This window comes from Manis pentadactyla, chromosome 7 (assembly GCF_030020395.1).
Source record: "Manis pentadactyla isolate mManPen7 chromosome 7, mManPen7.hap1, whole genome shotgun sequence".
Lineage (NCBI taxonomy): Eukaryota > Metazoa > Chordata > Mammalia > Pholidota > Manidae > Manis > Manis pentadactyla.
The window spans coordinates 70446705-70462299 of NC_080025.1; the positions used below are offsets into that span (position 1 = coordinate 70446705).

At 40.8% G+C, this 15595-nt stretch overlaps 1 protein-coding gene across 2 annotated transcripts in view; it reads left to right on the forward strand.

The window, feature by feature from the left end:
* The window catches only part of GRM3 (glutamate metabotropic receptor 3), a 221034-nt gene that overhangs the window by 199266 nt on the left and 6173 nt on the right, over positions 1-15595 (forward strand). For both annotated transcript variants that reach the window (XM_036911857.2, XM_057504467.1), the window contains one exon: positions 6466-6640. In XM_036911857.2, coding sequence (XP_036767752.2) covers positions 6466-6640 — 175 coding nt within the window. The remainder of the gene's footprint in view (positions 1-6465; positions 6641-15595) is intronic.

Consider the following 15595-nt stretch of genomic DNA (forward strand, 5'->3'; position numbering starts at 1 on the left):
GAACTTGGGTAACAATACAAAAATTCCATGGATCTTTGAGAAATATCCACGCCATTTTCTTCTGTATCACAACAAAACCATCCCAAATAGTAAAAGAATCAAACACTGAGTCATCAGGGATCCAATACATAGTTTAAATAGTGTAAATAAAAACTAGGCCATGTTTGGGTGGGAAGTTATCCATAAAGGAATTAATCAATAGTAATTACAGAGGGTTTTGTTTGCTGGTGTCTTCCAAAAGTATTTAAGCACTTATTATGGGCTGTGGTGATACAGCAATCCACATAGACAAGTCTCTCCTCTTTTCTAACTTACAGTCTAATGGGGTGTGAGAGGAAGGTAGAGATGGAGAGTACATAATGAGCAAATGAAAACACAGGGCAATTCATGCATTTACACTAAGAAGGGATAGAGCCCACAATTCTGGGTTTCTAGCAAGCTCTCAAATGATGGAGGTGCTGCTAGACAAAGGACTGTACACTGAGAGCCAAAATGCTGGATTATTATTCGGGTTGGGGCAGGTGAAGCACTTTCCCGAGGGTGGGCAGAGACTCTAGAATTTTGACGAGGTTCAAATACTTAGAAAGAAAATTCAGTTTTCTTATGTTAACTATTTTGAAGATTGAAAAAAATACATCAGATCTCAAATTTTTTCAAAAACTGCCTCTCCTACTAATGCCCATTTCCTAATCACTGAAGGAGGGGAAGGAGCCAGCCATGGGATTTCTACATGCTTGACAGAAGAAACAGCAAGTACAAACATGCCTCGGCAAAAAATGCCTTAGGAAAAAAGGGATCTATGGCTACAGTTTAATGAGTAGATGGAAAGGTGATTCTATATGAGAGGTAAGCAAGGAAGCTAGATTACATAGGACTTCATGGCCATAGCAAAAGTTTAGATTTTATTCTACATGGAAAGAGAAACCATTGAAAGGTTTTTAAGCAGGGAGTTTAATGATCTCACATTTTAGGGGGAAATAGATCAAGCTGATAACAACACAATAACTATATGGACAGAAAGACAAAGGCAGGAGTGGGGAGACTGGTTAGGGGGCTGAGGTAGGTGTCCCAGTCACAGCCTATGGTGGCAAAAGCTGATGGGAGGATGTTTACAATGGAAATAGAACGTGTCAGGAGCTGTGAAGGGGTTTTCCCCACCTTGCAGTCTAACAAATTAGCCTCCCACAGTTTCAGGGAACCCGGCAGAAGACCTGAGACTCCTGATTCCAAGATAAAATATTTTGTTACTTACAGCCATCCTGTAGCCAGTATGTCAGCATTTCTGTTGCTTCCCCAAGTCCCCACTTTCACTAAGCAATGCCACATGATCTAGGTGACCTCTGCAAAAGCAGTAATCAGGAAAGAAGTTGTATTACTGATTTTTCTTTAAGACTGAATACAGCACAGGACAGCACTATTACTGATCCTAGCCTCATTTAAAATGTTGGTACTGTGTTCATCACAGGATCGTAGCATTCATTTCTATTTTTTTTTAATGCTGCAAAAATATCATTTGTCTTGATGACTGAACTTTTAGCATCCCCTAAATCTGCATCTAAATCAAGTGTCACGTGCCTCATTCTACTTCTAGCTCAGCTTTTCCTCTAACAAGTCTGGGTAAGATGGTGAGTTTCTTGTCTATAACCATCAGAGCATAAAAATTTGAGTTCTTCCCTCCCCAGTTTCCCAGCATACTGGGTCTCGTGCATGGGTTTCAGCCACCCTTGGGGATGGCAAGACCTTAGTGCTATCTGTAAGCACCTTTGTCCTTAAAGCAAATAAAATCAGGGTGGAGAGTAAGAGAGGAATCAGGCAGCATGGAGGGAGAGAACAGCCCCGGGCCCATAACTGAGGTACATTTGCTTTCACTTTTAAGTGCACAGCAGCCCACTCATGGCTCAACCAAATGAAGGTCCAATGTTTCTGAGTCCCCAAAACCCTGTGTTGGATGATGGCAAGATCATCATTACTGTCACTATTCATTTCAACTTTGGGACCTCTTGATTCAGAAGCCAGAGCCAGGTAGTGTTCTGCTTGGGGCACGTGGTATGTGCACCTCTGCTAACCTGGCCTTGACTCACACAGCAGCAACATTTTTTAAAGAGTTCATCTTAATCCAGGACATTTGCTGTCTCATCATGATAACCTCTCTTAGGGTCTTGCCTGGTTTTAGCACAAGGGCTAATGAAGTTTTCCAGGGCCGCAGCTAATGCAAGAGTTTATCTAGATTTCTTTACATCACCTTCTCATTCTTTAATGCAGCCCCTTTGTCAGCATTTTAAACTCAACCCAGGTCAGTGGGAACTCAAATACTAGTCAGTGTCCCATCTGTGGTTTCCCAGAGCATTTTTCTGTCTGAAGGAAATCTCACAGGGTGGACCAAAGTTCCTTTTTCACAGGAGATTCTGCTGCAAAAAAACTGAGAACTTTGTCATCTTGGAACGGACCTAAGTTAGTGTGAGAGTGTGTACTGTGGTAGATGAGCTTGGGAGGCCCCGGCTATAGCTGTTCTTCCTTCCCAAGCCTCATACACCCTGCCCCCTCATCTCCCAAGGGAATCACACAAAGTTCAGATGATTCACTCGGTTTCTGCCTTCTCTGAAGGTCCCTCTTTTCATGTTCAGTATAGGTTCCTATCTCCACAATTTTTATATGAAAGGGAGTGGAACTTTCTGCCCACCTAGGATCTGAATCAGACTGGGGAGGAAATCCAACCCCTCCCCACAAGAAGAGAGAGCAACAATCACAGCACCAGTCCTGGAGCTCTCTCTGAACCCACTTTGGAGCCTGCTTCCTGTCACACAGCCTGTGACCCTCTACTGAAGTCTGTCTCGATAATAGGCAGAGGAGTGGAGCACTATTTATTGCTCAGTTGGCCATACAATTTGGTCAACATGTGTGCTACTCATTCCCATGGCCTTTCTCTCAACTCCTGTTAGTTGATTCATAAGACCTTCATACTTCCTCTTCAGAAAGCCAATACAATCCCATTACCCAAACCGTCAAAGAGTACCGAGTCCGAGACTTTATACTTACAAAGTAACATATTGGCATGCCACAGCCCTGTGACCTGACAGAAAGAACTTTACGACTCAAAGCAATAGCAGTAGCCAGAATGTCAGCATTGGCTCTGCTTCCCGGAGCTCCCCTTCTCACCGGCTCTGCAAAGTGGGCCAGGTGACCACCGTCTAGTCTGTGAGATTAGAGGGCCTGAATTTTTTATAGTGGGTGATATTCCGGCCCTCTGCTCCACAGGTAGGCACTATCTCTATCTTCTAAGGCTCTTTGTAATGCAAACATACTTGAAATTCCAGAACAAAAGCAGCCAGAACCTGTTCTTGAAAAGCATATAGAGCACAAGAGACCACGGAGAACTACCTTCTGAAAGAACAACAGAACTTGCTGTTGGCTTGGATGTGGGTATAAGAGAAATGGCAAAAGCCAAGGATGACGTTCAGGTTTCTCTGACTTGTGTAAGATTAGAACTAGTAATAAATATTCGAACATCATCAACATAGGAGGTTCTTAAGCCACAGAACCTGATGAGATGACGAAGAGAAGAGAGTACAAACCTGAGGTCTGGGACAGTCCAGCTCTGAAAGTTCAGTTAGAAAAGAGTCAACAAAGATGACTGAGACAAGGGACTGGCAGCGAGGGAAGCATGTGGTCAGGAAGCCAAAACGAAGGAGCCAGTTAACCAAGTCAAGTGTTGCTAAGAGTTTGAGGAAGATGAAAACAGAGCAGCATGGCCTGGTGGTGTGCAAAGAAGCAGATCAAGGAATTACAGATGAGTACAGACTGGGCAACTGAAACTACAAGGCTAATACTCAGGCTTTTTAAAAATGAAAAGGTGTCAAATTTAAAACAGGTAATATTGGCAATAATATGCGGCATAAATTATGACCAAAATGCAACTTTAGCTCTGTCTCCTGTGGCCCCTTTAGTATTTAGTGACAGCAGTCATCCCCCTCCCACCCCAGGTGAGAATTCCAGCAGATACATTCAAATACTGAGTGTTACCATATGTGAGGCACTATTCCAGATCTGGGAGTAGAGCAATGAAGAAAAACACCCACGACCTTGATAGGGCTATAAATTTGTGTACTCATAGGTTACATATGGTCCTACAATCATTTCCAATGCAAACAGTCTCTAATTGGAAATTAAAATGTCTAGTCCTATGTAATTAGCAAAACCCAATCTTGACAACATTACATCTCATTTTTTCCTGTGGGCTGGTCTGCATGGGGCTGAGAGCCTGCCGTGGTTGGTGTCCCCTTTCTCCTTGTTCTCACCCTCCACTCCCCCAGTTGCTGTTTCCCTCTCAAGCCCTGGTTAAAGACTAATAAGGAAGACGGAGGACACTTCTTCTATAACTGGATGGCTGTATGATCTCAGAGTCCACAGTGGTTAAAGACACATCCTTGGGATGCTTGGAATATGGTCAAAGGGTGTTTTCATGTGATTTTCAGAAATTTCCTGCTGATCCTTTTCTCCTGCAGGTCATTGAGTGAGTTGGCTGGCAAATTCTCTATTCTGAGCGATCTCCTGTGGCCCCACACTCAGTCCCAGGAAATATCTAGCTATACCCCTCCTGCCTCCTTCTGTGAAGGTCTCCAGCATCCTTCATGTGGGCCCAAGACTACCCAGAAAGGCCCTTGATAGTGTGGCCCATCTTGCCCTTGCACACCACTCACATATCGTTTGCTTGGATACATTCTGAAAGGACTATCTCAAGACAGTATCAAGTCACTGTGCTGTGTGACAGAAATAATCAGCCTTTTCTCACCTTCTAGATTTCTGAGACAGGAATCAGCCCCAAATCAGGGCATCCTCCTCCTGCAGAGGAACCTCAAACCTACCCTGACTAGCCACACTGAAGCACTCCTCTCTAGGCTGTTAATGAGGACATGGCACAACCCTCCCTAAGAGACAGAGCATACAGAACTCACACCTCCTTCCAAGATATCATCACCTCCCTTCTCCTCTCCTGTGGTGTCTTAAAAGTGTGTGAGGAATTTCAAAGTTGCAGAATATTTTAGGAAACGTTTCCTTGAAAACTTGCACATTTGAACTTGTCTCACACTGTGATAGGTATCACAGTGATGCTACAGTCAGAACTGAGGCAGGAGGAGTACAGTTCTAATACTATATTATGCACATAAGTAAAAAAACAAACCATCCTGTAAGTTGGTCTTGCTATAAATAATACAGTTAAGATTTATCAAGGCTTTTACATCATAGCATTAGGTAGTAGACTCCTCTGAGGGGCTAACAAAAGGGAAAGGAGCCTGTGCTTTGACGCCAAGCTGGAGAGCACTGGAGTGGGTAAGAGATACAGAGCTTTAAAATAGTGAGGATGGATTATGCTTTCAGCATTTAAAGTAAAACCAGGGTGTGAAAATGATGCTACAAGTGCAACCTGCGTTTTCTTAATCAAAAAGGAAGCCTTCTAAAGTATGTGGCTTCTCCAGTTAATTGTTTAGTCTTCAGCTTTCCCTGATTAGAGGAGACGGTTGATCCCATTAAGGCATGAGAAAGTCTGGTGATAGCACTGCCTGGGGAAAAAGGAAAAAGAAACCTAAGTTACTCTAGGACTTAACATAGCTACTCTGAGCAGAAACTCATAGAGAAATAATTAATTTCCATTTTTCAGTACTGAAAGGGATAAAATATGTAGAATCTAATGTGGGATTTTCCAGAAAATCTATGGCAACTAAAGCCTGAACAAATGATGAGATCAGAGAAGATGATGAGTGAGGGCAAGAGAATGGAGAGATGATAAAACCTAGTTCTGAGCTATACTTTCATGAGAAGCAAAGAGGGAAACTGAAAATTATCTGCCAAACATGGGTATATGGAAGCCTTGATAACAAAAACATTGAAGAATGAGTACCTGACATATCAAAATTCCAGGAAGATGCCAATGAAATAATTTAAAAAGTATCCCAGAACAAAATTGATAGTGTCCGCCAGTTTGAGTAGGGAAACCAATAGGTGATAGGCAGAGCTCCCAGCAAGAAAAAGATGATAAAATGTAAAAAAAACAAATTTGTTCATAATATAGTAAACCTTAAACAACCCAAGTTGATTGAAACCATTAGCAATCTGGTCACTTCATCATTGAATATTGATATTTTATTATTTAAGATTCTTTCTTAAGTGGTTCTGCAGAAATACCTTTATACAAATACAAAGAAGAAAACAAAAGAAGAAAATCCATGTGAAGTCGTCAACATTCAGAAGTACCCAACACAAGTAGTATTTGCTTACAAATCCTAAGCAATGTCTCCATGAATATTCCAGATTCAGAGATCCAATATAATTATCTTATTGGTTCAGCTATAATAAGAAAAGGACTGCAGGTGATTAGGGTTTTTGAGCTTGGTCTTTTTTCAGTGCTCTCTTTAGTTGACATCTGGTTGAATTTCTAGAAGGTGCTTACCTTTTCCGCCTTCCTTGTAGGTGCAGACGACAACTATGTGCATCTCCGTTAGTCTGAGCGGCTTCGTGGTCCTGGGCTGTTTGTTTGCACCCAAGGTGCACATTGTTCTGTTCCAACCTCAGAAGAATGTGGTCACACACAGACTGCACCTCAATAGGTTCAGTGTCAGTGGAACTGGGACCACATATTCTCAGTGTAAGTATGGAACTTGGTACTGACTCCATCACACCCAATGCAGGGAATAGGCTGGGAAGGTAAGCAATGGACATAGACAGGAACAAACATCCCAAGTCCATCCCCATGAACAACCGAAATCAGGTTTAATAAGTACTGGTTTAACCATGGAGTGCCAGGTACTGTGTAGGTGCCAGGGATACAGTGCTGAGTGGAAGTGTCAAAGTTTATGTTTTGGCAGTACCATAGTCTAGCAGAGAAGGCAGATATTAATATCTGCAACTGCAAATAGGACTTTTGACCATGTTGTGAAGTCAGAGAATCTAGTTTCCAATACTGAATCTGCAATCAGTTCAATCGGTAATCCTGAGTATATCACTTTGTTCTTCCTTGCCTTAGTTTACTTATCTATCTAAAGGGTTGGGCCACATGGGTACTCTGTAAAGTATGTTCTGTGTCACATAGATGATGAGGTACTTCATGAAAAATTAAAAGGGGAAAATAATGGAGTAAGTTGGAAAATGCTACATCCTAAACGCCTTCTTGGAAATTCACAGCACCTCTTTTAACATGAGCGTGTTAAAGGTTTTCAGAATCCCCACAGCAAGCAACTGTTTTAAGTTTTGTTATTTACAGAGTTTCATAAAAGCATTTGAGCACCATTAAACCAATTAATATCTCATGGACTACACCTTGGAAAGTGCTGGAATAGATCTTCTTCCTACTTCAGTGACATACTGTTTTTCAGCTGAGAACCAGCTGAGAAGGCAATGTGAACTCAATGTTACCAGAATGACTCCCCAGTTCAAAATTCTCTCTCCTACTGGCCTGCAAATACCTGAAACACTATCCTTAAAGAATCATTCCTTTAATTCTTAGGTCCTCTAAAGCACAGATGTTCCTAAGGTGATGACCTTTTAAGCCATTTTCAGCTAACGTGCTGTATGAAGTAGGCGTTCACTGTCAAAAGGATGAGCGGGGAGGAGGCAGTGGAGCCACACATTGGGTGGGGAGAGGACTGGAGTGGCAGAGAAAAATGACCACTTCACAATTTTGCATCAAGTCAGTTAGAAAGGATATTTCAAAATACCGCAGCACCACAGAGTGAGCAATCACATTGGTACCCCAGTTTCTCCAACAAAGTATAAAGTTGAACAGGACTGCCATCCCCTAGCAAACAAAGGGAAGATTGATGGCTGATAGCCCATGTTCAGTGACGTACTGTTTATTTATACCACTTTTCGGTGGAGAACTTTTCAGCCAAATTTCCGGGTGTCACATAGTTGAGTACCAGCACATGGTAAAAGTTGTGAAATAATTTTTCCTTGTATCTTAGAGAAACCTATTTATTTCTTGAGTAAACAAATCTCTTTTTCTAGAGTCCAACTCTAACAGCTAGCTAATCAAGACAAGAAAACACTGGCAATCACTAATAAAAACAATCACAGCTAACAGGACCTATCATTTACTGAGTGTTTTCTATGTGCTGGACATTGTGCTAAATACCTTATACATGTGTGTGTGTGCTGTATATCTTACTTAACACTAACAACTCTCTTAGATAAAGAAACCTACCCAGGGTCAGGGTTTTATTAAAAGTGTCAGGGCCACAGATATTGAAAGTAGCAGGTCTAGAATTTAGAGTCAGTTTCTCTGATTTCAAAGCCAGTGCATCAAACTACTGTACTTACTGCTCCTTCACCCAGAATGTAGGTCAGGAAAGTTCCCATAATGCTAGGTACTTGGCAATCTTTTTAGGGAGGACAAAAAGAAGGTTACCCTAGACTATCACAAAATAGTCTTGTTGATAGCTCAGACAGAACTCTTGGTTGTACTCAATTTTTCAAAGTCCTTAAGTCTTCCAGAGTCATTGTCCAAAATCCCATACATCCCAACCTCAATAATTTAGAAATGGTGGCATTTTCTAATATATATACTAGGAATTCATAAATTCCTGAAGGGATAGATAACAAGGGCACTTTATCCAATCAAGTCTCTCTTCAGAATTTCAGAAAAATCCATTTACACAAAAATAATGTACTTTGGCTACAGTGGACCTGCTTAAGCTGTCACTCGATATGCTAAATCTACTAGTGGCCCAATTAATACTTCAAGGTAGGTGTCTACACAGCCCAACATTTTATAACAATTTTGTTACTCAAAGAAATTTTAAATTATTTTTCTTTAAAAAGGTCTAAATTTATACCTCATTTTTTCAGCAATTTCCCCTAATTAATCCAAATTAATGAAGTGGTATTAAAGTAACAAAGTGAAGTATTTATGTGGTTATCTCTAGGCATTTCAAAGTGCATAAGAAACAAATATATTGATCTTTTGTTTGCAATTCTGTATCTTTTATTCAAAACACTTTTATATTTTTTGGCTTATTTTATCCCATGAATACTGGGCATCACAAGCTCCATTTTACAGCTGAGAATATAGAGAATAGAAGTTAACTTCTCAAAGATGTACAAGGATTTAAGACTTGATACTGCATTTCCTACTACATGATCCCAGTGGGATCCTAAAGAGCATGACAGAGCCTGCCAATATTCAAGGGGAGGGGCATAGACCCGAACTCTCAAAGAACTGGTCGTCAATATTATGCCACACTGTCCAAATCCTGATTTGTGGTTAATATCCTTCTCATTGTAATAAACTGGAACTATTGTCACAACATTCATTCATTCATTAAATGCTTGAGTACCTTTTATACAACAGAAATTTCTAAGCACAGTGTACACAAGTGGTGAATAGGAGAGAATCCCTGGTCCCATAAAGCTCAGTGTCTAGGGCAGTCTTTTACATAATGTAATCCATTAATAGGTCATGAAATCAGTTAGTATGTTTGACTGCATTTAAAAATATATATATTAGAGTGCTATATATGTGAAAAGGATAAATAGTATTTCATAAACTTTGCTCCAGAGTTTACTTATGTGTACCAGGTCCAGGTAAAACATTTCTTAACTGTGAACTACAATCAAAGAAGTTTGAAAGACACTCGTCTATGGAATCTAGTTCTGTGTATGAATATGTTATTGCGACTACGGTGAACATTAAGACAACTGGTTTAATATTTCAGTACCTATTTCCTCCATTATAATTCAGCTCAATTTATATCCTTTTACCTCCTAAGTACTAGGAAGTATGTTAGTTTTCTAAATCAAGAAAAATCCTTAAACTACTCAGAGCTCATTAGGAAAAGCATATGACTTACTTAGGTTGTACATAATTTATGCTCTTCTGGTGAGTATTATGTACACATTTTATTTTATTGGATTATTGTTACCAACGTTGCTGCTAGTTTTCTGACTTACTCCCTCCAGAGGTAAAAACAAAAACCCCATGTATGGATGAGAGTAAGCTCTTACAGCAACAGGGTTACCCTACACAAACACACAAACACACAAATTTAGTTATCTATCCTGCACAACAAACTTCCCCAAAATTTAGTGGCTTCAAAACAACAGCCCTTTTATTCTCTCTCATGAGTTGGTGGGTCAGGAATTCAGGCAGAGTGTGGCTAAGCAGTTCATCTGCTCTGTACCCTTCACTGAGGTCCTTCTGTGGTATCAGCTGACACAATGGTTTCACTCTTATGTTGGCACCTGGGTGGGTCACCTTGCCCTGTGGGATCCTAGAGAGCATGACAGAGCCTGCCCCAGATTCAAGGGGAGGGGCATAGACCCAAACTCTCAAAGAATTCGTCATCAATTTTATTATGCCACACTGTCCAAATCCTAAATTAACCCAGTACTACACTCTTCTCAGGGATTATAGCAGCTTGACACACTTAACCCTGTGCAATGCCAAGAAGTCACCTAGACTGGAAGGTGCAGAGCCAAATTAATTCCCAATTAATTCTCTGGCAAGAGTAACAGAAATGCCATATTACTTTAGAGCCTCAGTGAGCCCCCTGACAGCAGCCAAGATGGTTGATAGTATTGGATTTTAAAAGTTGAGCAGTTGCTCCAAAAAGATGGAAGAGCATGACCAAATCCAGAAGCAGGGCTGCTGAACATGGTTCATTCCTGGAAAACTCATCATCTGAAAAATGTTTACCTTCTTCTGCTAGGTACAAAAGAGAACAATTTTAGTTGTATCTGATTAACTATACACAATGGGAGCCAGTAAGATGAAAATAATAAAAACAAAAAGGAAACATTAACTTTTTCCATTAAGTTGTACCCATAGGCCAAAGGCTCCCAATATTTGTGTACAAAAATAATAATAACCTCTTTGAAATAAACACCCATGATACTTTGATTCATGTGGTCTGGGACAGAATAAATCTAGTTTGTTACAGATACCCCAGCTGGTTCAATGGAAGTGGTCCAAGGAAAACATTCTGAGGGCATTGGCCTAATCCATCCCATCTGCGTCATCCACCAGTGTCAGTGGAGAGCAGGGAGGTCCTCTTAGATGACCTACAGAGAGGAAGTAGGCACTGGGTTCAAAGAGGAATAGGTATTCTAAACTCCCCTCCTGTGCCTTGTGATGCAAACAGCCACATCTCCAAGCAGTTATTTCCCCAGCTGCTTCTGGAAACCTCCAGAGAAGTCATTTCTGACATTGAAGCACCTGGACACTCAGAAAACACTAACTGAACCTGGGAATGCTCTTTCCAATAACAGTATAACTCAGCGACCTTTAAATCCTAAACTCATACTTATAATGCTACTCGCATACCCACCCACGAGCAAACATTCTTTGTATTTGGATGAGAAAGAAAAGAGGTTATTCTTTATTTTGTCAGCTTTAGAAGCAAAGGGGCTTCTCACAGCGAGTTCCCAAAACAGGGTCAAGAACATATGCTGTGAATGTAAGTAGAACTGCATAATTTTGAAGGAGACTAGCTGGATTTGCACAGCATAAAATCATCTGGGGCCCATGCAGGTCAGAATGTTGTTGACACTAATGTGGGTTTACATCAGCACAGACTGGGGAGCGAGAGGTGAGAAGTGAGGTGTGCCCAGTAGTCTTCAGAGCTGTATGTACCCAGACTTGGTCCTGTGGGGATGTGTGTTTCTCTTGCTCAAGGTGATCATTCAGATGAATGTATGTCATTAACGTTAAGATCAGTCAAGAGGCTTCTGCCAACTAATGACGCTCATTTTTGGGTCCCTGAGGAGCCATAGGCATATGGAGATTGATTTCCTCCGCTAAAACATTATTCCAAAAGTCACTTGTCTAGGTGGTAATGTGTGAACTGCTCAATTAACAGAAGTATTCTTTATTACAAAGCATTTACACATTTTAAAAATAAAACAGTAGCAAAAAGGATCAAGTAAACAGTCTTTTAGAGACATCGTGCAGTTTTCCACAGAGCTACAGCAACAGGAAGAAGGCACATGAGGACCAGACGTTGCATTTATCAATGGCCAAGCCTTTGAAGATACCCCCATTAGGAGGGGGCAATCCATTGTTCAAGCCTGAATATGAGTTTATAAAAGAAAAATAATGGCACATAAGGCCCAAGTTTCTTCTCTACAGTACAAGCCTGGGAAAACAGCATAATATGCCTGTGCTTCACAGTTCAGGGAGTTCCATAATGACACTAGCCTGGCCAAGCAAATTTGCAAGTTATTTGGCAACACAGACAGAACCAACAGTCTTCGCCACAGGTATAAGAATATTATAAACATTAATCCTCACTGGCCAGTTCGGGAGGAACCTAGAGTAGTCACCAAGTTGAGCCATCTTCTTCCAGGCAGGATACACCTAGTGCATCCAAATTAAGAGAGATGTCAGTCCAGTTTCCCTTTGGGAAGGAAAGTCCACAGCATTCCTGAAAACCATTCTATTCCCTTTCTCTGCCTCCTTTGCTGGGAATGGGAGAATGGAGAGTCCCCAGCTGTAAGATGTAACCCTGCATGTTGTATTGATGAACACCTCTCCTTTCTTCTGTTTAACATTTCCACTGTATGTGTCTCACAACTGTTCTTTTGTAACTCTTAAGTCATTTTCTCTTCACCTTTAATATTTCACTAAGTTTTGCCAAGCAAATTTAGCCCACCTTCTTTAGGAACAGTGACCCCACAGACCAGAGCTGGAAGGGCTAAGGATCATTTATTCTAATAAATACATTCCTAGATGAGAAAACCAGGGCCCTACCTATGAGATACTTTAAGGAATTGGATAACTAAAGTCATAGATATAACTCCAAATCTGCTGTGTGTCTCCTGTGGCCTCACTGGATGTTCTCTCTCATCTTGGTCACAAAATTCATCTGAGAGACTATTCTGACAATGAGAATCTAAGCACCTGAAAATTCCATATTTTTTAAGTTCAAAGCTTTTCCTTCAGTTACATACATAACGGCATCTTCTCCTACCAACATGGGTGGGTACAGACTCATATTCCTCTCAAAAGTCCAGACCAGGTTGTTCAGTGGCATAAATCACGTCTGAGACCCTGGCGATCCCCACACTGTAGCTGCATGCAGAGGAGGCATGGTATTCCAGAGGGGTTGCTCACAAAACATCTCAGAAAATAAAGGAATACTGCAAGTGGTGGCTGCCTAAATGTTTATGTCAAAGATATAATTTCTCTCACTTAAATAGTTCTTTAAAAATAAGTATCACTTTCTTGAATTAAATAACATTGTGTAGTTACACTTCTGCCCTGTATATTTGAATAGAATGTAAACTAAATAGCTCAGAGAGTTCCTAAGCCACAGTTCATATTGTATGAGAAATATCTGTATGTACCCAGATAGTCATATGCATTTCCTTGTGATCTCAAATTTATTAACACCTTTGGAAACATGGTACTATACTCAAAACTATGTAGATATGTTAATTAAAAAGGAAATATGTATATAATCAAATACTGCACACACATTGAATTCAGATGATCAATATCTTAAAGCAAGCAAAGAATCTAACATTAACTTACTCTACACTGTTTTTGCCTCCTACTTCTTCATCTCGTTTAAGTGAAATTCTCTAAGAACAGCCCTTAGTGGAGATCTCTGTGTGCTGATAGGAGGAAAATGCCTACTTACCTGAGAAATTTTAAAAAGATGCCTTCCCTATCTGGAGTAATTTCAGAGGCTTTGGGACAGAGACCCCTCAACAAATAAATGTGGCCAACTGGACGGATAATTCAGTCACCTACTGAAGAAGCTGTTGGGCCCAGGCTCAGCTCCAGGCCCTGGAGATGTGGTAATGAACAAAACAGGCAGACTGTACACTCAAGCAAGAGGGAGGACAGACAGCCAAACCAGTGTACAACATATGCCAGGTATCGATAAGTGATGTGGAGAAGGTAATATGGGGCATACACAGGCAAAGCATACAGGGGATAGAGAGAGCTTTATAGAGTGGCTAGGGAAGGCCTCTCTGAGAAGGGCAAGTTTGAGCAGAGCATGAAGGAAATGAAAGGGACCTATGTTCATACCTGGGGGAAGACACTCCAGGCAGAGGGATCATAAAAGCAAAAGTCCAAAGCTGGAAGAATACCAGAGGCCAGCGTGGCTGGAAGGAAATTTCATAAGGATGAAAGTAAGAGATGAGGACAGAGAGGGAACAGAGTGTGTAGGACTTTGGAGGTCATTGCAAGGACTTTTACTGGGAAACCACTTGAAGGGTTTCATCAGACGTGTGGCATGGCCTGACTTTAAAGCATCATTTTCATCCTTTTGGCTGTGTGGACAGAAGCAGAAGACAGCGAGCAGGCAGGAGCACCGTTAGGAAGCTATTGCATAGTCAGATGTTAGTGGCTTAAATCAGGGTGGTAGCAGTGGAGGCTAATAAAGTTTCAGAAGCTATATGTAATTTGAAGGTGAAGCTACCAAGATTAGCTCCACTAAAAAAGGGGGAATAATGGCTGACATCATTTTATAAGAGTTCAGTACTTTGGGCTTCATACTTTGATCCCAAGACACACGGCTTCTGTTCGCTGTTTGAACCTCAGGGTGAACGCATTTCGGATCCTGGCCTGAAAACACATTTGGATGGAAAAGAGAAATAACTAGAGATGTTGGGCAACCAAGAGGAGGCAAGAAGAATGCAAAATAGGTAGAATAGTGCAAAAAATGATGGGGTCCTTTCATTTACAAATTAATAGGCATCCATTTTTGTACTTCTTGAGGGAGGAAAGAATAAAGGACATGATTATAAAGAAAACACAACATCATGACATGGCAACAGTGGACTGAGGTATTTAGTTGAAGACCATGTAGAATTTCTATTGCTAAGGTAGTTAAGTTGTATCATGGGTTCTAAAAAGGTACATGCCATATTTTCTCTTTCCATGAATCTTGGCTCACAAGAAATGACTCATTCAATGAAGAAGTCTGCATCCACAAGTTCTAACTTCCCATTTGGAAATTGAAGCTTGGATCTGTGGATTTTTATCCCACATCATAATGAATATGACTTCCTCTTAAATCAGTTTAAGTCTTAGCAGCTGAAGACTGTTAGGTCCTGAGAATCTATCCCTCATTTCTTAACAATGGCTTCTCTGTTTTCACTGTGAAAACCACACTCTTAGCTTGTAGTGACATCATCTGCACAGATGATAACATATGCAAATTAATAACATATATTAATCAGCAGATGAACATCTTCTGGAATGGGACCAATGGGCCTGGCACAGTGAAATTAAGGTGATGAGTAAGGAAACAGGTTCAGTAATAAAGCAGGAGAACAAGGCGACAAACAGCTGGTGGAAATTGGACTCCATGTCCATAGCATTAAAATAGCTAAACAAGCAGACATGCTGGGGAAAATGACGGGGTTACCAGGAGCAAGGAAACGGAACAGATGGGAACAAACTGGAATGTCTGTTCTATTTAAATGTTTGTTTTATTTTTTCTGAGTCTGATACATTACACAGTGATACTAACACTGATTCTCAGGAACTAAGCCTCAGCCACTAAATTGACTAACAAACTTGGCATCGGTAAGAATCTATTAAATGAATATATTTAGCATTGACTGAGGGCCCAGTTACCTGAAAAAATAGGCT